The sequence below is a fragment of the Ascaphus truei genome, chromosome 3 (genome assembly GCF_040206685.1).
Source record: "Ascaphus truei isolate aAscTru1 chromosome 3, aAscTru1.hap1, whole genome shotgun sequence".
Lineage (NCBI taxonomy): Eukaryota > Metazoa > Chordata > Amphibia > Anura > Ascaphidae > Ascaphus > Ascaphus truei.
In genome coordinates this window covers 85,753,462-85,779,663 of record NC_134485.1, presented here as the reverse complement: position 1 = coordinate 85,779,663, position 26,202 = coordinate 85,753,462, and the positions used below count along the sequence as shown (strand labels likewise).

General features: G+C 43.9%; 1 protein-coding gene across 4 annotated transcripts in view; it reads left to right on the top strand.

The window, feature by feature from the left end:
* The window catches only part of MLXIPL (MLX interacting protein like), a 121,658-nt gene that overhangs the window by 76,239 nt on the left and 19,217 nt on the right, over positions 1-26,202 (top strand). For all 4 annotated transcript variants that reach the window (XR_012800441.1, XM_075594483.1, XM_075594484.1 and 1 more), the window contains 3 exons: positions 3,620-3,664; positions 3,878-4,049; positions 7,567-7,647. Coding sequence is in view for 3 of the 4 variants with exons in the window: in XM_075594483.1 (XP_075450598.1) it covers positions 3,620-3,664; positions 3,878-4,049; positions 7,567-7,647 (298 nt within the window). In the remaining variant the exon portion in view is untranslated. The remainder of the gene's footprint in view (positions 1-3,619; positions 3,665-3,877; positions 4,050-7,566; positions 7,648-26,202) is intronic.

Genomic DNA, 26,202 nt, shown 5'->3' with positions numbered 1-26,202 from the left:
TCACGCCTCTTCCACTGCAGAGACACAAGGGACACACATTCTCATCCCTTAACACACAGAGACATATGTTTTACCCCTTCATTCAACTGAGAGAGGCATTTTTCACCTCCTTCCACTGACTCCATTTCCCTATTGCTTCTCCCACTGAGACATCGGGAACACTCGCTTATTAATCCTCCGACAGAAACTTCAGGGACACGTATCTCGCACCCCCTTCTACCACTGAATTGTTGGAGGCACACATACCTCTCATTACCTCACACTGAGACAGCAAAGGCACATACTTCTCACCCTGACTGATCAGAGGCATGTACATCTCACTAGAGCATGTGAGAAGGTTTAAGGTGCAGCTTTGAAGAATCCCATTGGCACGTTTGTGGCCTGTTCGATATGGGATTCTGAGGGTATTTCCTGCGTCTTGCTACTCACTCGAGCTGTCAACTGTTGCTAACCCTCTCCTGTACAGGCCCATACCACCCCATAACAATCAGAAGACGTCTCCCAGCTAAATGATCACACACTGACCCTACAACAGGGCTCTTCAGCTAGTTCTCCAAAGGGGCCAGATCAGAAAACATTTAGGAGTAGAATGGCCACAAGCTTATTACAATATAATTTGGGGTACATTTAAAAACATGAAAATTATATTTTATCATTTTGTAAGCACGTAGAACATCTGTACCACATGTAAGTTAAGGTAATGTAAATATAAGTGAGTTTTGGTGTGACAAATTGTGCTTTGCTTCGACTAATTTCATATGGGTTACTTAAGCTGCTGAGAGTCCCAGGGCCGCATCATGGCCCTTCGTAGGCCGCAGTTAAAGAGCCTTGCCCTATAAGATGCTCAAAAAGATGATAAAAAACCTTCTAGACTTCACAACCTCAGAATTAGAGCAGTTACAAGTGTATGGGCCTTTTGGCCTTGGAACTCTACCTGCTGCTGTCTCTCCTTTAAGGAACGTTTCACTGATTGGAGCAGAGAGATAATTGAGGCCCCGGGGATCCAGACTCCATGGCTCCCAGAGACTTGATACTTCACTTCAACTATTACAAATCAAAGAAAAATATTCTGTCTGTGAGTAGATCTCAATGAGACATACATTTAAATAAATGAAGGCACTCATCTCCCATATACACTGGCTAAACGCTGAGATTGCTGACATATTACCTCAACACCCAGAGAAAATCAATTGACATATAGATGGATATTCTCCTTCCGCCTTATTTTAACAAGATGGCAAGCAGAGCCACGCTGAGAGATCATGGTGAAACGCAACGTTTCCGTGAGGTTTTTTCCCCTTCGGCCTAAACTGTGACACCGTCTCAGCTGGCAATAGGGGGAAGTTCCTGGACAGAGCAAATTGAGAACTCACTCTGACTCTAGATGACACCTGAGAACGAGAAGGCACCCAAGAATCTTCTTATTCCTTATCGATCTAGAGGACTTCTGTCTGGTCGCTTATTCCCTCTAACACCAAAAGATAAGACCAACGGTTTAGTGATGCACACACTTGTCTTGGTTTACTCTAGAAATATTATGGTACAAAATAGGTCTATATTAAGAACAGATTTGAGCAATTATTCATATCCCTAATGAGCATCAAACTGCCCTTACCAGATGACTCTGTTTTCTGTAAACCCCAATCCCTGCTGGAGACCTCATGCTCATAAAAGCTCGACATTATAGGGTTCTTTTTGTTTTTTGTTTTTTTATGCCTTCCGTGCAGGACCCTGTCGGGTTTTTCAACAGGGCCTTCTGGGTTTTTTTTGTTTTTTAATTTCTTGTTTTTTCTTCTTTACTTGGGCTGTATCTACAGTATCTTTTTTTTTTTTTTGTGTAAAAAAATTACTTGTGTAGCCCTCAGCAGGAACCAAGAACTTCAACCAAGTGACCTCTCGCTTCCTCACTGAAGCTGAATGTAACCGTTTTTGAGTTGGGGAACCTTGGTAAACATCCTCAGTGCCCTCTTGCTCATGTAAAGTAGGAGGAGTTTTCATTTTAATCCACAAGAAGATCCCCTTTCAGCGTGAAACCACTATTTGTGACAATGAAGGTAGAATTGTTTTAGGGAGCCTGCAATCTCTTAAAAGGGGCTATCTCATCCTTGTGGACAATTGACTTGTGTTGTCCATCCTAAATAGGATGTCCCCAAAGGGCCGTGTTCCTCCTCTAGTCAGAAAAGCCGCTGTATTAGCCCTTTCCGAGTATGTCAGAGATTTTTCCGTCGTAGACTCTGTTTGCATTCAAGAAGCAGAGATGACACCTGGACCTTATTTTTGTTGGTTCTGTTTAATATAGGTTTGGTACCTGAACATTATTTCTGTAGTATTACTTGGTCCAACCACACCCACATTAATATAGTAATAAAATAGCTAATGAATCATTCTACTCCGTTTCAGTGGAGATGTCATTATTCCTTTTTTGCACCTCTCCAAGTTTATTGCCATGACATGGAGTATAGACAAGATGGAGGGCGCTTCTACTCCAGACATCTCACTTTAGCACAGTTTAGAGTTGCTTCCCGTCACAAGAAGAAGCAGGCATACAAGACTAAACACCAGACCTCCCATCTCGGCCATCTAGTGAAACACAATCCATGTGCTCCCTCCCATGAGAAACTCCCTGAGATGTTTGATATTAGGGTTAAACCTAACCTGCTTCTCACAGAACGCTTCTGGCTTCGTGTATCAACGATGAAATGAACAGCAAATGCTATATTGTTGTTTTGTCGCAGCTCACGCTGAAATATACCTTCAACAGGCAGCATCTATGTGTTAATCCTAATTGAGCCTGCGTTGGGAATTTATGGGACGATGGAATTATGGAGCATGCGGGAGGCCCTTTGGGCAGAGCTACATTTGCATGTTGGCGCAGGTCTATGTATTCAATAATGGGGGCTTGTTACGTTCCTCGAAGGTTTTCTGCAGCGGTTTTCTCTGCCACCTTAAAGGTGATGTAAGTAGTGTTTTTGGTACAAGGTTCTAGCGTGCACAGGTGTACGCCCGAAATTCAAAAACAGTAGAAATACACTTAATATCTATGGCGTGAATTAAATGAACAGAATGCTAATGTCTATTAACACTAAGGAATCAGCGTTGGGTGACTTGTTGATGGGTAGCCTCCTTCATTGGTAACTCTCCCAAGTTGTACCGACATGGGATCCCTAGCCCGCTTATACGTACTCTAGCTTAATTTTAAGTTTCTGCCTCTTTCCTGCCTTTTGTTCCGTCTCCTTTCTCTGCGTTTTATATCTCGGGCTGCTCTTGGCTTAAGCGTATGCGTCAAGTCATCGCCCTCGTTATCATGCACCTGCCTTCCTGTATTCTTTAGCTGTTTTCTGTGTTATATGTTTAGATATTTGTGCTTTTTATCTACTGTATAATAACCTTAAAAATGTAATATTTCAAAATATTGTTGAAAGGGAAAAAAAAAAATCCCGTAATTAGGCAGGGGTATGTTTAACTCCGTCAACACAATTTTTAAAGATTATTTCTCTTCTATGTTCACAATCTTCTGAAGTAAGACTTGATTAGATCGAGATCATTTATGCTTCGTGATGTAGAACGATGAGGCTGTACACATGCAGTGCTTTCATTTTGCGGTGGTTTTACCTTGCAGCTGCGGAAACCTCACCAGGAGGGGGAGCCATTCCAGGAGCAAAAGGTGTGTATCTCCAGACTGGGCAAAGGACACTTCTAAATGTCCCAAAAAAATATCAAGGGACACAAATACGTGTCCCCAGTTTTCGTCCCACTGGAATATTGGGGTCACGTATGTCTCCTCTTTAGAAACGCTAATCTGTCAGCTGTTGGTTAGAGCTTCCTGGACCATATAGACTGAAGCTCATATTGACCCATGTCTCTCCTTCTGCGGCAGAGCCCCCCGTCCTGGAGGTGCAGTGAGGTGTATGCTGGGTGCCCCCTGTTGGAGAAAGGGCGAGGGGCAGAGGAGGAGCTGTATGACTTGGATTACTTCTTATCTGATATCTCTGACACCCTGTTCACTACGACACATGGTCTCCCCCCTGCCTATCCATTTCCGGACTATGGTAAGCGCCATTCTCCCTTTCCGACAAATATCACATTCCTCACATCATTCACAGCAGATGGCGCCTCTTCTCTGTCACGTGTCCCTTCTCTCGCCCATATCTTATATCTCGCTTACCTTTTTTACATGGCTCCACTCTTCCTTTTCAATCACAGACTCGTTCTTCCCTTTTGTGTATCACAGACCCTCCCTCTCTGTCACAGGAATCCTCCATTCATCCCCCTCTGTCATGGGAACCCTAGCCCCTGTCTCCCTTCCATAGCACAGGCATCCTTTCTCTATCACTTCTCCCTGTCAGATCGCCATTCCATGTCTCCTCTCTTCCCTACACTCCATTGCATGGCCTCTCACTCTTCCCACTTAATCATACGGTCCCACCTCGTTCTCTCTCGTTCTCTCTCGTTCTCTCTCGTTCTCTCTCGTTCTCTCTCTCGTTCTCTCGTTCTCTCTCTCTCTCGTTCTCACTCTCTCGTTCTCACTCTCTCGTTCTAACTCTCTCGTTCTAACTCTCTCGTTCTAACTCTCTCGTTTTCTCTCTCTCTCTCGTTCTCTCGTTTTCTCTCTCTCTCTCGTTCTCTCGTTTTCTCTCTCTCTCTCGTTCTCTCGTTTTCTCTCTCTTTCGTTCTCTCGTTTTTTCTCTCTCTCTCTCTCTCTCTCTCTCTCTCTCTCGTTTTCTCTCTCTCTCTCTCTCGTTTTCTCTCTCTCTCTCGCTCTCGTTTTCTCTCTCTCGCTCTCGTTTTCTCTCTCTCGCCCAGAATGTTAATGCTCTCTTCTGTACAGTAATCAGTAGTGAAAAGTGGCCCCGCTCAGACCGGCATACATTGTTTCATGTACTCCTGCTCTTGGAGAATTCTAGAAGCAGTATTTCAGTTGGGCTGGTATCCCATTTTCTAAAGTCTGGGTACATTTAGGTCACAGGACCCCACACCTCCCTACCATACAGAAGGATAGGCGTGATGATGCTGTTGAATATTTGAATCCATTGGTGGTTTGAGATGGTAGAGCTGTTTCCTTATTGCTAGAATGCTCTGCGGGCCTTCTCCTTCAGTGTATTTATGGCCAGGTTGAATCTTCCTGATGAGCTTATTGTTAGACAAAGGTATGTGTAGCTCGCTGTCTGTTCCAGTACATTGTCATTCAGTGTGAATTGTGATTTGGTTGGATGTTTTTTAGATTTTGTTTCTGTAATACCATTATTCTGGTTTTGATTATGTTCACAGAGTGCCCAGGTCTGGCTGAATTTTTTTTCTGGTACCACCAGGTTCTGTTGGAGGCCCTGTTCTGTTGATGACAGCAGGAGCAGATTGTCTATATATTCAGTAGTAGAAACTTAATATCTGTGCCAGGCAAGGGGTGCCCAGGTGCTAAGGAGGATTCTAGGGCTGCTGCTAGCTTATTAATATATATATGTTAAAAAGTGTGGGACTCAGGCTGCAGCCCTGTCTAACTCCACGGCCTTAACGGAAGAAATCTGTCTCTTTGTTATTTACTTTCACACCACGTTTTTTTTCGTTGTATATTCTTTTGCTAGTGTTGTATGTTCTCCACCCTATTCCACGCGCTAGTATTTTCAGCAATAGACCTGGATCCCAGATGGAGTTGAATGCCTTTTTAAAGTCCACAAAGCAAGCAACGATTCTGTCCTTGTTGGTGTTGTGGACATGCTTATGGAACAGGCTGTGTAGGTTGTAGATGTCATCCATGGTGCAGGGGTTTGGCAGGAAGCGTGTCTGGCTCCTAATCAGTACACTCTGTTCTGTCAGGAAGGTGAGGATTCTGCTGTTCAAGATGCTGTTGAACAGTTTCCTCAGGGGGCTGCTGATACAGATGCTTCTGTAATTGGATGGGTCCAGCCTGTCTCCTTTCTTGGGAATAGGGGGTATCATTTCTTGGTTCCACAGTTCAGGGAAGTAGTCAGTAGTAAAGACATTTTGAGTAGAGCTTCTTGTATCAATGGGTTGCTGTACTTCAGCATCTCCTGTAGAATGCAATCTGGTCCACTGGCTTTCTTGGTTTTTCTTAGTTTTTCTTTTATTTCCAGAATTGTAATTGATATGTCCAGGTTTTTTTTTTGTTATCTTTTACAATGTTTTCTAGTGTTGTTTGTTTGGTGAGGATTTGTTTTTGTTCTTGTGTCAGGTTTTCTTCTGGGATTTCTTGGTAAAGATCCTCAAATTTAGTTTTTCCAAATGTTGCCATTCTCAATGGCCAGGTGTTTGTTACTAATATTCTGTTTTGATCAAGATAGTTCCAAGTTTTCCAAAAATAATTGTTATAAAATGCTTCTTTAATTCTTTCTGATTTTGTGGCAATATGGTTGTTTTTTTTCTTTTCTTAGGGTGAGCCTGTAATGTTTCAGGTGTTTGTGGTACCGTCTCTGTAGTTCTGTATTGTTTGGGTCTCTGTGTTTTTTGGTTTGACATCGTTCGTAGGCTTTTTTTTAGGGTGTTGCATTCACTATCAAATCATATTTCTTTGATTTTGTATTGTGTTATTGGGGCTGATTTCTTTCAGTTTTGATTTTGTTTGCTAATAGATCGAATATTTGGTTGAGATTTCTTACTGCCAAGTTTACTCCATGTTAGGTCTGCTCATAGTGTGTGTTCTGAAAGCTTTGGAGTCGTTTTCCGACTTCTGGACTGTTGATTGTTTGTGTATGTCGCAAGGCTCGATTTTTGTCCATTTGTAGGTGGTCTCTTAATAAAGAGCAGGGTATGATTGTGGTCTGATAGATGGGATGCTGGTGTAACTATAAAAGCACCGGTAGCTTGTGGGTCTATATCGGTGAATGCATAATCCACTAAGCTGCTGCCCAGCATAGAGCTGAATGTGTATCTGCCCAAAGAGACTCCTCTTGCCCGTCCATTGATTATGCACAGTCCCAGACCGTGACACAGGTTCAACAGCTCTTTACGATTCTTGTTTATTGTGCTGTCATCGCTCTGGGTCACTCCAGAAAAAGCTATGACAGCATGTATTATTTCCAAAAATATAGTTATTTATATCTGTATATATGTAGTTATGTTCTCTGCCTGTTCTGGCGTTGACGTCTCCACATATCAGCACTTTGCCCATGGTCTGAAAGTGGATTGCCTCTGTCTGCAGGATCTCGAAAATCTGGATTGTAGTATATGGGGAGTCGGAGGTGGGGCGTGTGTGCTGCACATAGGTATGTGTCATTGATGAGTGAACACAGAGCCTTTTATTTGTAGCCACATGTGGGTATCTCCTCTTTTTATTGGGTTTATTCTGCTTTTAAGCTCCTCCTTGTGTTTTTGGGCTGGTACTAGGAGCTCCCTGTAACCCATTGGTATGAGAGATGTCTCCAACGATTTTGGATCCATGTCTCGTGTAGGATAAAAATGTCTACATTCATCAAATTGTTTATGAAGTCTGGGTCTTGTCTTTTAGACCCAAAAGCTGAAGCATTCAGGCTCTCTCTCCCCTCTCTCACTCTCCTCTCTCCTCTCACTCCCACATTGTCCTTTCTTTTAAATAACCCTTCTCTCTATTTTTAGATTACGCTGGAAATGCGGATATGATCCAGCCAGAGTTGGCCACTCTGCAGCCTAATCTGGATGACTTCATGGACATATCAGGTACATGATGTACCCTCAACCGCTTTATCTTCGCTACAGCCTCTTAATGTAACCATGTCTGTATATGTGATATTTACATGTCTGTGCTCAGTCTCTCATACCTGTTCAGAGTGCTGAGTCCATGCAGGCTGGGCGTGGATATGCAGATAGAATAACGATGGGTGCGGGGAACTTTTATAGTTCAAAGAGCTTTATTCACAGCCGCTCATAATGCTCGCCATACAGACAGACTTCACTTCAGACATTAACTGGTGGCAAATAATATTGTTACTCTGTACTTCTTTCCCTGGTTGGGTCAGGTACTTATGCTTGTTTACCTTAGTAATAGTTAGATTGGCAATCTCCTACATAGTGTTAATAGTGCCCCATCTCAAATTGGCCTATGGCATCAGTATCCCATCACTCTGTGTACTGCCTACCTCATCCATGCATATACTGTAGGATCAGGAGTTTACTTAGGACCTTCCAGTGCGGCTTATCCGTTTATGCTCCACAGCTACTACTCCGAGGACTTCCTGCTGAGCACATGCTCACTGGCCAGAGAACAATCTCGGGCCGTTACTATGGGCGCACACAACCCCTGCAAGCTCAGAACCCAAACCCACCACACCATGTATATGTGTGTCAAAAGGAGTGCTCCTGGGGTTGTCACCTAATGTTTACAGCAAAAGACAAAAAGCACCATTGTTACATTCAATATGACTTATTATATAGTTAAATACTTATCTGTCTCTCTTCTCATAAGGGTAATTTTGCCAAATTCTTTGGCCAACGTATCTTTAAGTCTGTAACCACACACAGGTATACCCTTTTCTACAGTTCCATTACTATGGGCTCTAACTATATATGGCATGTTCCTTCACTAAAAACAATAAATGGTGATGGGACATCCTTAATACACATAACTATACACACAAACCTATTTACAGGACTCACAGTGAGGCTTCAGTCTGAACTATGAGGAACCTGTTGCTAGAACATTGGGTGGAGCTTTATATAGCCTTCTATCTCCCTACAGTGACATCACTGGTCACAAGACCTACAAATGAGGGGCTACCCTTTCTGCATAGTCATCCTACATCACATGTTAGGGAGGGGAGGAACCCGAATGATCCTACACAGTTGACCCATTAAGCCTGTCGACCCCTTATACGAACTAGTAGTCCCCAAAGATATATATATATATATATATATATATATATCAGTGTTCGACAAACCTATACATTTGCTCGCCCCGGGCGAGTGGATTTAACCCCCGGGCGAGTAAATATTGGCCCAAGCAGCACACGTTTGCTACTAGGTGGCGAGTAGATTTTTTTTGTGTGGCGAGTAGATTTTTTGGTGATTTGTCAACCACTGTGTGTGTGTGTGTGTGTGTGTGTATACATACATACATACATACATACATACATACATACATACATACATACATATATATATATATATATATATATATATATATATATATATACATACATACATACATACATACATACATACATACATACATACATACATACATACATACATACATACATACATATATATATATATATATATATATATATATATATATATATATATATATATATATATATATATATATATATATATATACATACATATATACGACTATTAAGGTTATGGTGGGTAAAAAAAGTGACTATAACCCTCCACAGTAAAGCATAAAGCAACTGTAAATATTCCTGTATATTCATTTGCATGTCTTAGACAGGTCTGCAACCCTGTCTTTCACCATTATCACCCAGCAAACAGCACTTCCACTGCAGCAAGGGATTCTGGGAAATGACATGCAAATGAGCACACAGTGCCACTTTTTATCTCATGCTCACATTACATGAGCAACTCTTGGTCAATGCATGCTGCTTTAAACACATGTAATGTGAGCATGAGATAAAAAGTGGCACTGTGTGCTCATTTGCATGTAATTTCCCAGAATCCCTTGCTGCAGTGGAAGTGCTGTTTGCTGGGTGATAATGGTGAAAGACAGGGTTGCAGACCTGTCTAAGACATGCAAATGAATATACAGGAATATTTACAGTTGATATATATATATATATATATATCATCACCTTCAACCATTGTCGATCCACTGCTGGTCATTTCTTCTTGCGATATGTTTGTCCCACTGCCATTTTAATTTCTTCACCCATGTGATGTCAGAATTTTTCCGGCTTCCGAACCCATTCATTATTTTTCCTGTCACTTTGGGTAGTACCCAGCATACATCGCTCCATAGCTTTTTTTAGTTGTCTGACGCACTAAATTATCTTTGCATTTAGGGTCCATGTTTTTCATCCTTGCATGAGCACAGGCCGGATACTCTGGTCAAACACTTTCCTTTTGAGGCACAGTTGAAGGTTCCCTTGCAAGATTGTCTTGTTTCTTCCAAATGCGTTCCATCCCGTCTTCATTCTCTTATTGATTTGAACTGTTCCCATCCATTGATATTTGTTGGCTTTATGTAGACATAGTCTTCGAATTCTTGTTCTGTTCCATTGATTTTGATCTCTGCATAGTTGACACATTTGTTGATCACTTTGGTCTCTTGCTGCAAGTTCTCTGATTTGATGCTGGAGGTCTTCTGCACTTGTAGCAATAAAAACAATGTCATTTGTAAATCCATACTGTAGGTGGCTAAGGTATTCACTATAGATTTTCCAGTGCTGCTATGAAAAGCTTTGGTCATACGGTGTACCGCACTCCCTTGCTGATCCTTATTTGTGTGTCATCATGTAATCTTATGGTTGACGTAGCATTCTCATAAATGCGTTTAAAACAGCTATGTTGTGTATATATAGTTACAGTGCATCGTTTCATAGTAGATAGTAGATGAGGTTGAAAAGACACATGTCCATCAAGTTCAACCTATGTTAAATTTAGATGATAATACTTACCCTATATTTGATTCAGAGGAAGGCAAATAAAAAACCTCAGTGAAACATTATCCAATGATGTCACAAGGGAAATCAGATTTCTCCTGGATTAACATCTTCCTATGTTTACCCCTACAGACTCAGTATCAGCAGCCTGCATCTGCTGAGGTCTGCTGATTTTTTAGACATAAGAACATCCATTATTTGGATTAGCACCTTTTTCTGTAGGTAACTATGGGTGATTACCTTCGCCACTTGGCCCACTGCTTCTTGATGTAGTGCTATCTGTATTTATCTTCCGTCTATTTGTTAGCAGGAAGATTCTTTGGTTTGCCAATAGGGACTGGTCCTGGACTATGTTTACCTTGTCCCTCTTTACAACATCATTTTATATGTGATTAAAGGTTTTTTAATGTACTAATCATATCACTATCACTGACCTATCTGAGTGCATTCAAGGGGGAATCTCTTGTGTGTTTGTTCGTGAAATCAGATTTCTCCCTGGATTAACATCCTTCCTATGTTTACCTATTTGGTATATCCCTGTATACCTTTCCTTTCTAAAAAGATATCCAATTTTTTTTTAATATCTGTTGTATCTGCCATCATAGTCTCCATGGGTAACTAATTACACATTTAGCTGCCCTTACTGTAAAGAACCATTCCCTTTGCTGCTGTTGAAATCTCCTTTCCTCCCATTTTAAGGGATGACCCTGAGTTCTTTTGTACTGCCCTTTGGATTAATAATTATTATGAAAGCTCCTTGTACTGTCCCCGAATATATTTGTATATAGTTATCATATCCCCTATTAGATGCCTCTTTTCTAATGTAAACAAATCTAATTTAGCTAGATTCTCCTATAATCTAATTCTTCTCATAAATCAGATTGTATATCCCCTTTATTAATTTGGTGGCTCTTCTCTGCACTTTTTCTAGTTCCATAATGTCTTTTTTATTGAGTTGTGGCAAACTGTACTTCATATTCAAGGTGTGGTCTTACTAATACTTTATCCAGTGGCATAATTATACATACGTTCCTTCCATCCATATCCCATTAGCAAGATAAGATCTTATTTGCCTTTGCAGCTACTGCCTGACATTGGGCACTATTGCTAAGCCTGCTGTCTACAAACACTCCTAAATCCTTCTCCATCAAGAATTGACCTACATTTTCCCCATTAAATTTGTAAGTCGCCTGTTTATTCTTGTTTCCCAAATGCATAACCTTACATTTATCTGTCATTTATCTGCGCCTGTTTTCAGACTATTCAAGTCCTTCTGGAGAGAAATTACATCCTGCTCTGATTTTACTACCTAACACAATTTAGTGTCATCAGCAAATATGGAGACTTTGGCAGAGAGAGCAACTCACGGTCATTAATAAACACGTTAAAAAGCTGTGGTTCCACTACAGAACCTTGAGCTGTGGTTCCACTACAGAACCTTGAGCTACTCCACTCAAAAGGTTGGAGTAGCTGTGTCTATTCTTCAACCACATTTCAATCCAGGTGCAAATATTTTTACATAGACCAATTTCCTTTATTTTGTAGATTAACCTTGTGTGTAGCATCATGTCAAAAGCCATTGCAAAATCTAAGTAGACCACATAAACTATTATCCTGGTCTAAATGCCTACTTACCTCCTCAAATAAACTAAAACTAGTTTGGCACGACCTATCCTTCATAAATCCATGCTGAGTATTACTAATAATTTTGTTACCCATTAGGTTTTCTTGAATATTATCCTGTCTAAACCTTCAAGTAGCTTCCCCACTATTGAAGTCGGGCTTACAGGTCTGTAATTCCCCAGTTATTATCTAGCTCCCTTTTTAAATATAGGCACCACATCTGCTTTACGCCAACCTTGTGGTACTGAGCCTGTGGAAATAGTTTATTTGAGTATCAAATGTAATGGTTTGGCTATTACTGAACTTAGATCCTTAAGAACTCTTGGATGTATGCCATCGGGGCCAGGTGCTTTATTTACATTAATTTTAGCAAGCCGCCTAGGCACTTCTTCATCAGTTAACCAATTGTTCGTTAATATAGAGGTTGTGGCTTCCTCCTGTTGCAATATTTTTGCAATTGACTCCTCCTTAGAAAATACAGAAGTAAAGAATGTATTCAATGCCCCCGCCTTTTCCTTATTTCCAAAAGTTTGCCAGCCCATATCACGCTGAAAGGGTCCTATATTCTCTTTTCTAATCTTATTAAGGACTTTTTAGGGTTGATCTTACTTTTTTATTGCTTTCAATATTTGCTAATTTGATTGCCCTTTTGCAACTTTACGCAAAAGGTTATACACTGATGATTGCATTCATCTAACAATGTTCTAAATACTGCCCATTTATCTTCCACATTGTTTCTTGCAAAAATGTAATCCCAAATTATTCCTTGTAGATTATCCCTCAGTTTATTAAAATCTGCATTTCTAAAATGTAAAGTTTTTTTGTTGAACCTGTATAATATGTTCTTTGATGATTTATTTCAAATAAGACCATGTTATGATCACTGTTTCCCAAATGATCTCCAGTTTGAATATTTGTTATTACTTCTACAATATTTTATATCACCAAATCCAGTACTGCCCCTCTCCTGGTTGGTTCCTTAATCATTTGGGTGATGTAATTGTATTCAAACACCCCCAAAAATCTGTTTCCTTTTGTCGTTATGCTAATCTCATTGCTCCAGTCCATGTCTGGATAATTAGAGAAGGGGATTTTTTTTTTCTCGGCGCGATCAGGGGAAAATTGGAAGAGAACCGCATGCGTTGCAGGGGTGGCCATTACGGGTCGTCACCGGGCCAAATCCAATCGCTCCTGGCAAGTGGGCGAGTAGATTTGTCGAGCACTGTGTGTGTGTGTGTGTGTGTGTGTGTGTGTGTATAGATATATCTCAAAACCTACTCGCGCATGTATCCTAATTATTTAAACACCTGATTCTGATTATCCCCTTTAATTTAGCCGATTAAACCAGGGCTTCGCTTACTTTTTCACATACCCTGACACTTAATTACTCATTGTTTGTCTAATTCATACATCATTTTGTTTCAAAAGACATATAATTGGTTACTATAATACCTGATATTTAAGAAAAGACTGGTTTTGATTCAAGAAGGTTATCATGGAAAACTATGGAGTTTCCGTAATTATCATTGGGGTTCACACACTTCTTCTTTTTTTTTTTTTTTTTTTGCCCCTCTCCACTGTGTGTATGTAGGGATCTCCGCTCCGGTACCCCCTGCTTTCTGAGGTACTTGCCTCCGTAAGTGTGCTGCCGGTATCGCTATGCAGTTTAAAGCTCCAGCATAACGTGGGCCAGCAGGAAGATGCAAAGGAGGATGTTGCATCTTCCTATTGGCCCGCAGGGCTTTTAAACCACCATGGTGTGAACCAGCCAGGGCTCCTACTGGCAGCATTTACGGAGATAATTATCTCAGGAAGCAGGCGCCCTCAGGATTGAAACAAATCAAAAACACATACAGTCGCTTGGAGCAGGGCCGGTTTAACCATTACACCAACTATGCGGAATGTGGGGGGGGTGAGCAAATGACTGAGAGGGGGAGTGGGGAAATGATAGGGAGGGGAGGGAGAGAATGAAGGGGGAAGATTAACATTTGGGGTGGGGTGGAGAGATTGATGGGAATGGGGTGGAGCGAAAATGACTGGAAGGGGAGAGAGAATGACTGACTGGGTGGGGAGAGGGGGGTGGAGTGACTGAGTGGAGAACGACAGGGAATGGGAGAGAGAGACTGAGAGGGGGGGAATGATGTGGGGGGGGGTGTGGAGTGTGTATGAAGGAGAGAGAGAGAGAGGGAGGGAGTGTGTATCACTATTAGAGAAAAAACAATCTATTGGGTATAACATTGTGAGGCTGAAAGTTTGCCTGGGGCGCCGAATTCCCTTGCACCGACCCTGGCTTCAAGTGCTCCTTTTAAGAGCCTCCGTTTAGTGCCTGAACTATGGGAAGTCACTTTAGCTGGCGCTCGAGCTGTGAGCAGCACTGTAACCAAACGTTATTCTACTTAACTGAGACATTAAATCGCCTCTTCCTCTTTCCAACCATCACTGGATATAGTGGCTGGCATATCACAATGAATTTCACGTTTCCACTAGATCCTTCATGCTTTGTTGAAACATACCAGGAAAACTGCACGTTTCCCTACACAGAATACAGTTCCAAAGTGTGGGGAAACCGCCTCAGGCGAGGAGAAACCTGCGTGTGCAGCCAACACAACATAGACAAACAATTTCTTCACTGTGAAGTCCCCTCTAAGACAGAGATGCACAGTACAGCTCTACTCACACGTTCATAATGCAATTCTCCATTTCATGTGACAGCCAAGAACAGTGGAACAACAACGTTTCAGGTCCCATATGAACCTGATGAAAGGTCCATATGGACCTGAAACATGTTATTCCACTGTTCTTGGCGGTCACATTAAATGGAGACCGTCATTATGAACGTGTGAGGAGCGCCCTACAGAGAATACAACAGGATAGGGGAGAAAATGTGATTTCCCAAAAATGTTGTCTTCCCCGGTGTAATGGGTGAGGAGACTCACAAACAGAGGAGGCGCTAGAGCAGCGTTTCCCAAATGGTGGGTCGCGACCCGGCACCGGGCCACGGCACCAAAATTGCCGGGTCGCAGCGAGGCTGGCCGCGCGGTGTCTTCCCCCCCCTCCCCTCCCCCGCTCAAGTTAAAAAAAAATGCCAGCGATTCCCCCCGCGGTCCTTCCTCCCCCCCGCTCCCAACGTGGGACGGAGGAGGAAGTACCAGCTCCTCTGCGGCCCGCTTCCCCCCGCGACCCGCTTCCAGAGCTCACCTCCCGTGGCACCCCCTCCCGAGCCCACCTCCCGTGCCACCCCCTCCCGAGCCCACCTCCCGTGCCACCCCCTCCCGAGCTCACCTCCCGTGCCACCCCCTCCCGAGCTCACCTCCCGTGCCACCCCCTCCCGAGCTCACCTCCCGTGCCACCCCCTCCCGAGCTCACCTCCCGTGCCACCCCCTCCCGAGCTCACCTCCCGTGCCACCCCCTCCCGAGCTCACCTCCCGTGCCAGCCCCTCCCGAGCTCACCTCCCGTGCATGCCCCTCCCGAGCTCACCTCCCGTGGCACCCCCTCCCGAGCTCACCTCCCGTGGCACCACCTCTCGAGCCCACCTCCCGTCCCGGGCAGCAGGGGATATCGGGGGCAGCAGGGGATATCGGGGGCAGCAGGGGAAAGCGTCCGGCGGCAAGGTAAGTCACCCCACCCAGTCACTGTCACCCACCGAGTCACTGTCACCCACCCACCCAGTCACTCACCCACCATCTCCCACACACCCACCCAGTCACTGCCTCCCCCCCTCCCACCCACCTCCCACCCACCCAGTCCCCCCTCCCACCCACCTCCCACCCATCCAGTCCCCCCTCCCACCCACCCAGTTCCAGTCCCCCCTCCCACCCACCCAGTTCCAGTCCCCCCTCCCACCCACCCAGTTCCAGTCCCCCCTCCCACCCACCCAGTTCCAGTCCCCCCCCCACCCACCCAGTTCCAGTCCCCCCCCCACCCACCCAGTTCCAGTCCCCCCCCACCCACCCAGTTCCAGTCCCCCCCCCCACCCACCCAGTTCCAGTCCCCCCCCCACCCACCCAGTTCCTGTCCCCCCCCCCACCCACCCAGTTCCAGTCCCCCCCCCCACCCACCCAGTTCCAGTCCCCCCCCACCCACCCAGTTCCAGTCCTCCCCCTCACCCACCCAGTTCCAGTCCCAGTCCCCCCCTCCCACCCACCCAGTCCCCCCCTCCTCCCACCCAGTCCCTGTCCCCCCCCCCGCTCCAGTCACTCACATCAGTCATTGCATGTAATTCACTGTTTGTGTCTGTGTGCGTATAGGGGAGAGCGAGCGAGTGTGTGTGTGTGTGTGTGTGTGTATCAGGGGCTGTGTGTGTGTGTGTGTGTGTGTGTGTGTGTGTGTGTGTGTGTGTGTGTGTATCAGTGTGTGTGTGTGTATCAGTGTCTGTGTATCAGTGTCTGTGTGTGTATCAGTGTGTGTGTATCAGTGTGTGTGTGTGTAGCAGTGTATCAGTGTGTGTGTGTGTGTGTGTGTGTGTGTGTATAGCAGTGTCTCTGTGTGGCTGCGTGTGTGTGTATCAGTGGCTGTGTGTGTGTGTATCAGTGGCTGTGTGTGTGTGTGTGTGTGTGTGTGTGTCTGTGTGTATCAGTGGCTGTGTGTGTGTGTGTGTGTGTGTATCAGTGGCTGTGTGTGTGTCTGTGCAGGCCCTATAGGCCAGTATAGGCGATAAAATTTTTAGTGGGTCACGAAGAAGAAGTTCAAAAATAACCGGGTCACGGAAAAAAAAGTTTGGGAAACCCTGCGCTAGAGCACAAGCCAGAAGAGCAATTTCTTAAGCCACAAAAATTACTCCGATGCACCCTATTTATTGTGATGCAAAAACATCTGATTTATTTCATTTATAGTTTACTTGGTCCCACACAAACCACTCATTTGGGGCCTGAATTGTGGTAAGAGGCCTTGAACAATGCAATAACTTTGATCATGTCACTTTCTAGTACATCCCTACTGGCTACCCAAAAATATTTCATCTTCTGACCCCTAAGGCACTACTATGCATTTATCCGTATTTACCTGTGCTAGCAACATTTGTGAATGCAAGCATGTTTCATAAAATATACAAACATCACTATTTAAGCACTATATAGTAAATAAAGCTTTAAGAACCGCAAAAACTCACGGGAATTTTCAGGGTTAAAAATATAAGCGAAGTGGTCCAATGTAGCTAAACAAAGTATGTTCGCTGATTTTTATTTATTTATTTTCGCATTGAAAATGCTGACCCACATTTTTTTTTAATATATTTATTTTTAGGGGATAAAAATGTTTATGAAAAAAGGATTAGCAACTGATCTGTTGGAGTTCCGGTGATTTCACGAATATTAAAAAAATGTGAAAAATTTGCCGTTTTGGCAGCGACATTGTTGAAACATTCCTCCATGTATAAAAATAACTCTTACCAGTTTAATTGTAAATCTTCTGTGTAGGGCTTAATACATACTGTAGCTACCTGCTCCATGTGACCTGGAATACACGTGGTGGCAGTACGCCTGATTTCAGTGCGTTCCAAACTTGTTTAAACATTTGGAAATGTTTTGGTCCTAATTATAACCCGTTCATTGTCGGAGGTTCGTGACCACGGACTCTCCGGCACGTCTGCATCACGTGACCGCTCTTCGGAGCGATCACGTGATGGCTTCCGGCTGTCTGGGCTAATGTGTCCGGGAAGGGGCCTCCCTCCATCCCCCCGCCCCCTTCAGTTAGGTACGTGATCGGAGCGCCGTCAGCCCCTTAAAAAAACATCAAAGGCCAATGACGTACGGTGCACATCATAAGGGCCACTTTTCTTGACGCACACAGCACGTCAGTGGGGCACCGAAGATGTTATAGAGACTTATACAATGTCCGTGCAGTAAAAAAAAAGGGGGGATATTTCTACAATAAAACACTTTTTTGCCTTAAGAGGATAGTCCAACCATAACTTTGTAAGTAAAACAAAAATAATTGCAAAAATTCTGGCTTTGTTTCTCCTATACACTTTGTACCATGCACAGCACTGATTTCTTAACATTTCTGTATGCCAGTAACCCTTGTACTTCCTGTCTCCGGGACCTGTCATCAAACTTTTTTTTTGGTTTTCATTCAATTGGGAAACCGCAGAAAACTCATAGAAAGGGGAAACTAGGAGCACGAGGGGCTAATGTGAGGGAGCGTAGGAGAAGAGATGACTGTCTTACCTCCCCAGCCAGACAACCTCCCCCCTCCTCTTCATTGTTGCAGCTGATTTAAGGGGGTCATTTATAGAGAAGGAAGGACTAACCCAGAAGCAAAGCTGATGCAATCTGACCAGAGTTTTGCGTTGATTCTATTTGTGTCGCTTTTGTATCATGAGATTTACGAGCGTGATGTTCTCCGTACACGAACGTGTCGCGAGCTCCTCTGGCAGAGAAGGCATTATTTTGGTCACGTTAACTGTGGGGTGAGGGAAGCGCATAAAATGGAGTATTCTTAAAGATATTTAGCACACTGTTTTTTAATTTTATTTATTTTTTCTCCCTTCACTAGCAGTTGTGAGGTGCTATAAAGTGCCCTGGCTAACAATTGGCATGTAAGACACTTGAATAACAAGCTGCGTGTGTTTTGCGTTGTCGCAAACAGAAAGAAACATGAAATAAAAGGTATGCTTAGGGTGACCAGACATCTCGGTTTAGCTGGGACAGTCCCAGTTTTTGTGTTGTTCTGGTGCCCCAAAATGTTAGTAAATGTCTCGTTAGTAAAAAAAAATTAGTAAAATTGCCACTCGCGCATGCGCAAATGGCCCACGCTGACTGCGCGTGTGCGAGCGTCCCGGTTTGTCCTGGGGAAAATATGGTATCCTAGGTATGGTCTATGCCCAGATTTATATCTCTGGATCCTGGTGCAGGGCTGACATTAAAAAGGCCCTTGTTTAGTAATTGGTGCTAAGCTACAACCGCTGGTTCCAGGGCCAGAAGACCCCTTTTGACCCATTCAGTTGAACTTATGAAGAAGCACCGCTTGGTAAATAGTGCCCAGTATGACGAATATTATGTGGAATAAGCAATATTCATTACAAGATCGAGCAAACATTTGTTAGAATTACAGAAGGACTAAACAAAACCAGAAGCCATCCATAGCAAGGGTGTTACCGTAATGAGAGGTAGGTATCTGCAGACAGCCTAAATTGACTTAAGAGTTGACAGCAATCATTATTTCCAGAATTGAGTGTTATAAATTACAACTTGTAAAGCTGCAATCTCATCGAATGACGAGTAGGGTTGTGCTATTCTGAATATCGGGAGAATCCGAGTTCTGACACTCTGTTCCATTTGGCCTAAATCAGGGGTTCCCCACTTCAGTCCCGAAGACTCCCCCACCCCCACCCCAACAGGTCACGTTTTAAGGATTATCTAAGCTTCAGCACAGATGGCTCAATTAGTTGCTCAGCCATTGCTCATAAAGACTCATCACTTTTAAATCCCGTATGTGTTTGGGGAAAAAAGCATATACTGTAGATATTACTGCAGACAGGTGGAAAAAGGTTTTGTGATCAGGAGACCAACACTGCACATCAACATCATGTTCTGGGGATGCTTCTCTTCAGCAGGGACTGGGCAGCTTGTCAGGAAGGAGGGAAGCATGGATGGTGCAAAGTACAGACGAACCCTTGAGGAAAATCTGTTTGAGTCAGCCAGAGAAACTGAAAACTTGGAAACTGGGGAGGAAATGGACATTTCAGCAGGACAATGACCAGAAGCACAAAGCCACACTGGAGGGGTTTAACAAGAGGAGAATTCATGTTCTTGAGTGGCCCAGTCAAAGTCCTGACTTAAATCCAATTGAAAATTTATGGCGAGTCTTGAAGATTGCAGCACATCGATGATCCGCGACAAACTCCAGTCAGAATTGGATCAATTTTCCCGTGAAGAATGGGCAACAAATGTCACCATCTTACTGTGCAAAGTTAGTAAAGACTGATTCAAGAAAACTCAAACTACAAAGGGGCTTCTACCAAATACTGAATTAAGGGGCGGAATACTTGTACAAAATAACACATTTCCTTTGCTGACAATTTAACTCCTCATATAACAGTGTTCAGTTTAACCACTACAGATTAGCAGTTTAGGGAAAAAAAAACAAAAAAACTGTGCATACATTATTTGTAATTCAACAAAATGTGACAATATATATATATATATATACGCACACACATACATACACACACATACATACACACACATACATACACATACATACACACACATACATACACACACATACATACACACACACGTTTGCAGAAGAATATATATATTTACCATACATCCATGGACTATCCTATTGATGTACATTGGGGATACAGAATAGTTTGCTCCTGAAATAATTACACATGGCATGAGATGCAGAGCGAAGAGAAATGAGGAACTACCTGCACTGAGAGGGACAGATTGAAAGGGTGAGAGCCTGGGAGTGGTGTATGGCACGGAGTTAGAAAGGGCAATAGAAGGAGGAAGACACAGAGAGGGAGAGCGAGCGAGGAAAAGACAGTCTGAGTGCGGGAGATGGCCGGCTCACAGGACTGGTCCTGGGATTTACCTGCTGTGGCCACAGGTATGTGATCAAGTACATTTTTTTATCATGGCACTGTCATACAATGACTTCAATAACGCCTTCACCTACAGTAGGTAGTTTTAGCAATGCTGCACTTCAGGAGTTGGGTTACTTCTGTCCTTAAGTACCTGTGTGTTACATCCTGTATGCACTGGGCTCGTGGGAATATTCAATGAATGTACTGTAGAACAGTTTTATCATTTGAATCAGTGCCTCTTGCAGAGAGTAAGGGTAAATGTGAGCCATGCGTAGGTGTATGTTTGTGTGTATAGAGCCCGTTCTTTATACACACATCACTTTGCACTCTTGTCAGTACTGTATGTGCAAAGGCAGCGGTGCTGTGTTTTGCTAGTGTATTTAGTTCTGAATTACTGTATTTGTGTATTAAGTGCTGTATTTGGGCATTTAGCATTTGAAGTGTTCATGCTGCTGTATTATTCTATGGTCATACACGGAATTGTATTTGTGTCTTGGAAGGTATGTGTGTGTACAGTATATGTATAGCTCAACCCCCTTATAACGCTGTGTTTGGGGTAAAAAAGAATCAAATCGCGATATAAGCAGATGGCGTTGGAAATAATGTACAATTATATGCATTGAACGATAAAGTATTTAAGATATCAATAATCGTGTTGTAAAGTATTCATAAATACGCAAATTGGGAGCCACGCTTGCATCGCGTTATAAGCAGATTCACATTGTAACGGATCGCGTTATAAGGGGGTCAGGTATGTATGTGTGTGTGTACTGTATGTGTGTATGTATATATCTCGTAGACAAACCAGTGAAATTTAGGGGGTTTTGTTCAAAAATAAAATTTTAAAAGTACTGATTTCGCAATGAAACTTCATTGAAGTCTGTGACTTCGTGTGCTAACAAAACCAGCTAGACGAACTCCAAATTAGTTTAACTAGTGCGAATTGGCATGTCTGTATCCAGCTGTAGAGCTGTATATATTTACACATTATGCTAGCATTGCACGTAGAGGTGTACGTATACCCTGTGTGCTGTGTGTGGAGCTATGCATACAAGTATTCAGTTATGTCAATGCCTTTTAGTGCTTTATATTCCTTTATAACGGAAGTATGTCAAGGTTTGAGAATCTGGAGCCGTGACTCTCCACTGTAAAACCCCTTTCTCCTTGTACCTTCTGTCCCAAGCTGGAAGCGTTACAAAGATTTCATATTCTCAGGTGTGTGTGAAGTCCTCCTATTTGATATTTAGGAGCACAAGACTGCTGCTTCCATCTCTGTAAAAATAAAGAAAACTTTGTGGTGCGCCTACAGAATGCAGTGTGTGTTTTCGTGTCGCGCTGTAAACGCTGGAATTGTGTTTTTAGTGAAAGACACTAAAGGGGAACATAGCCCCATCTCTCATACCATTATTTGGAACACTTTTATTTGCCATACAAGAGAGCAACAAAACTTGCCAAACGTACTCACGTTTTTGCCATCCTCAAAAACCACGGAATCCACTTTCAACAAAATTTGCCGTTGGCCGGGATCTCGTAAATTTTAAGTTTGAACCTCATGCCATTGGCGAATCGGAAGTCTTTAATAATGTCTTCTTAACATGGAAGTTCCTATTCACCTACAACTGTCCAGATAATGAGAGATTTATTGTATGGTCCCTTTATTTAATGAAAAAATGAAGAAGTCTTTCATGTTCTCATGAAGTGGTCAGCTGCATTTGAACCTTTTGGGTGCCACGTGAAGTAGCTATAGCGTCATGAGGTCTGGCACGCATGGGGACCTATAACGTAGTGGCAATGCCATGGGCTTTTTGCTAGGGGAGATCCCGATCTAAACGGACGATGAATGGAAGAGGAGACTCCTCTTCCGTTCGCGTCAGCGGTGATCCCTCGATCATGTGATTGCTCTCCCCCACCAAGGAGTGATCGCAAGAACGTGCCTCTGTCACCACGGACTTTCTGTGGACTTTAATCACTGAGCTCCTGTATGGAGTGTTGGAGCTCGCATCCGCTGCCATTTAAGTCCATGTCCGCTAACACGGGGTCAGCCTCCGATAACCCTTAACAGGGAATAGTGAATCCCGGTCGTCATGGGGTACTTACACCGTTTGTATGAATATAAAATATATGTATTTAGACAGCTCGGCTTTTCTCATTACAATCCAAGGTGGCTGGTCAACTCTTAATGTAAAACTCAAGTGTGTGTATATGTGTAAGCTGCAGTTTTTGGGGCAAAATATCTTAAAACCTGAAAAAGCTAGACTACTGTAAAGGTACCACAAGGGAGCATACTGTGTAACTCTTTGGAAAAAGCTTACCAGATGTGCTTTATCGTTAAAATATTGATATTGTATAAGTGGGAAGCAGGGGGTCTCCAGGGCTGAACCGCATTCATTTCAGCTGCAAGGACGCCCTGCGGCCTAAGATACTTGCCTTCGAAAGTGCCCTGGTTACTGTGCCGTCCAGGGTGAACAATATGGCGGTTTATCGTTCCGTCGAACGAGGACACCTTCCGAGGTACGAAATGGGTCATTTGGTTGTGGCCGTGACTCCACCGCCAAATCCGCACCGGCGTTTGGCCGCAGAGGGACCCTCTGCCGCAGCCACTCTGCAACTGGACGCTCCGCCGCTTGCCACTTTGGTGAGAAGGTGAGTTTTAGGGTAGGGGGTTTAGCGGTTAGAGCAGGTGTTGACTTTAGTGGCTTTAGCGATTAGGGGTTTTAAGGTAAGGGTTTTTAGGGTTAGTGACTTACCTGGTGGAGGAGCCCTGCGGCGAGGTCACTGGCGGTGAAACGCCGCCGGAGATTCGGTCTCGGCGATACGGCTGAGGTAAGAATCTGGGGAAGCAGGGGGTCTCCTCTGAGCTCTGAAATTGACACTGTCCGGTGACCCCCTGCTCACCTAGGAAATCGTTTCTTTCTTTCTCCATGAAAAACTCTTAAATGCCGTCTTTAACAGATTGCTAATCAGTGTCTCGTAGACAGCGGTCAAAGTGGCTTAAAAACAAAAAGCGGTACTACCGATTTTTAAATAAAGATCTCCGCTTAATAAATCTTTTCTGAAGTAAAAATAGGACGGGGAGAGGCTTTCTAAACTAAATCTCCATTTCCTTATAAATGAAAGTAAGTTTTAAATAAAAATGTTGTGGGGGAAGGGGGGGAAGCAGTGATACTCTGCACCCACAAGTAGGAGTGGTGGGGGGGGGGGCAGTGATACCCTGCACCCACTAGTGGAAGTGTAGGGAGCAGTGATATTCTGCACCCACTAGTAGTGGGAGAAGGCAGTGATACTCTGCACCCACTAGTAGGAGTGGGGGAAGAAGTGATACTCTGCACCCACTAGTGGGGAGGGGAGCAGTGATACTCTGCACCCGCTAGTGGGGGAGGGGAAAGCAGTGATACTCTGCACCCTTTAGTGGGGGGAGGGGGAAGCAGTGATACTCGTCACCCACTAGTGGGGGGGGGGGGAAAGCAATGATACTCTGCACTCACTAGTAGGAGTGGGGGAGCAGTGATACTGTGCACCCACTAGTGGGGGGGCAGTGATACTCTGCACCCACTAGGGGGGGGGAGAAGGAGCAGTGGTACTCTGAATCCACAAGTGGGTAGGGGGAGAGGAAGCAGTGATACTAGTCACCCACTAGGGCCCAGCGCTTCCACCACCGGTTGTCCGACTCGGGCGGAGTGAAATGACAGATCATAGCCCTGCATTATGTGTAAGTAAAATAGCAATGTGTGCGAGTCTGATTTATGACGGTAAAGCACGGGATGCAAGCTTATGGATGGGGTCACAGCACCGTGTTATGCCCTCTGTGTCAGTGTCTGGCAGAGCTGGGACTTAATGGGTGGTGCAGGACTTTTTCTGAGGCTCCCTCTTTCGGAAGCTGCTCCTCCTTGCTCTGTGGCTAACCTACATCCTCCCTGGTTCCCTGGCTTAGCCTGAGTGACCTGGGGCTGACCACTTCCTGACCTTCCCATAACCCTTTGCTCTTCCCCCTCAGTCATACCACACTAAGGCTGCAGTATCCTCCCTCTGCTCTACTGAGCTCTCGGCTTCAGATACAGATTGTAGGTAAACAGCAGAGTAGACAATGCAGTAATACACACCAGGACTCGCCACTTACTCCTGGTTCAAATTGTTCAATCACACAATACTATCTGGCACTTCTGAATTTGAATTGACTATGATTTGTATTGTGAAGTACTGTGTACATGGTTCCAGAATGCATATATTTATACAATATTAATACTAAAAGGAGCACAGCAGCTATGAAATAAAGATAACAAAAAGAAAGAAAGCAGCGCACTGCCCAGGGAGCCAGATAATATAAAAATGAAAAAATGTATTCAATAATAAAGACCCAAATGCGGTGTAGGACCTCCTACGCGTTTCGCACAAAAATTGTGCTTTATCAAGGAGTATGGTGCTGTGTATCAGGGTAGACGAAGGAGAATTGGAGCACTACTACAAAAACAATTGCTAGAGAGTGGGTCCCAAAATAAAAGGTTTAATGGATCAGAGCATGGTTACAAGAAAAACGAGCCCTAAGGCCCCCACCAACGCGTTTCGAGATTCCTCTCTTTCTCAAGGTGTGATACAAGGATTGTTTTTGTAGTAGTGCTCCAATTCTCCTTCATCTACCCTGTTGAGTCCTTTGGAGTGCCGGTAGCACACGCCTACGAAGATCAATCCCAGTGGAGACCATCCTACCTAACAGTGAGTTGTTCCACTTATTTATACACCGCTATAATCCCACATCAATGTGTTGGGCTGGACACTAGCAAGTGTGAGTATTCATCATTCAAGAGGTGGTACTCTTCCAGTTTATTGATATCTGGTGGATTTGGTGCTATCATTCTGGAGGTGGTCACTTTATTGTATGGGATACTTCAAGGATACAATTTATGGCAATTATACTCTCATGAGCCTAACAGCTTTTTGGGTCTGTGTTTGAGCACCATACAGCTTTTTTTGTTCTTGCTGTGTATCAGGGACCTCTTGTATACTGAGGGAAATAATCTATTCAAACAAATTTTCGCGACAAAAAACGGGTCCGTGCATGAACTAACAGCGTGCACGCCCACGCACACTTGCTCCAGGACTCGCCAACATAAACTTTTAGCATACCCCAAGGGGGCTACAATAAGAAAAGATTTATTAACAACGTTTCAGTTCTAGAGCAGGGACCTTTCTCAAGATCTAGAGCATAACAAAACACTGCTCTATATACACGTAAGAACACAAAAAGGTGCCCCAAAACCCAGAGGTGGGTTGGATAGGGAGGAGTAGCTGTATGATTACCAAACAGCAGAGGTACACCCCAGCATAGCTAAAGTGAAGGGTGGTGAAGACACTGTCCCCAACGCCGACGACTTGAACTTTTTCATCCGTGGAGCTGGGGACAGTAAGTCTTGTCTTGCTACATCTGTACCTCTAGTTGCCTATGTTCTCGTCCTATTCTCCTCTGTCCCACCCCCTAAATCTTTTGATTGGTCCTTTCT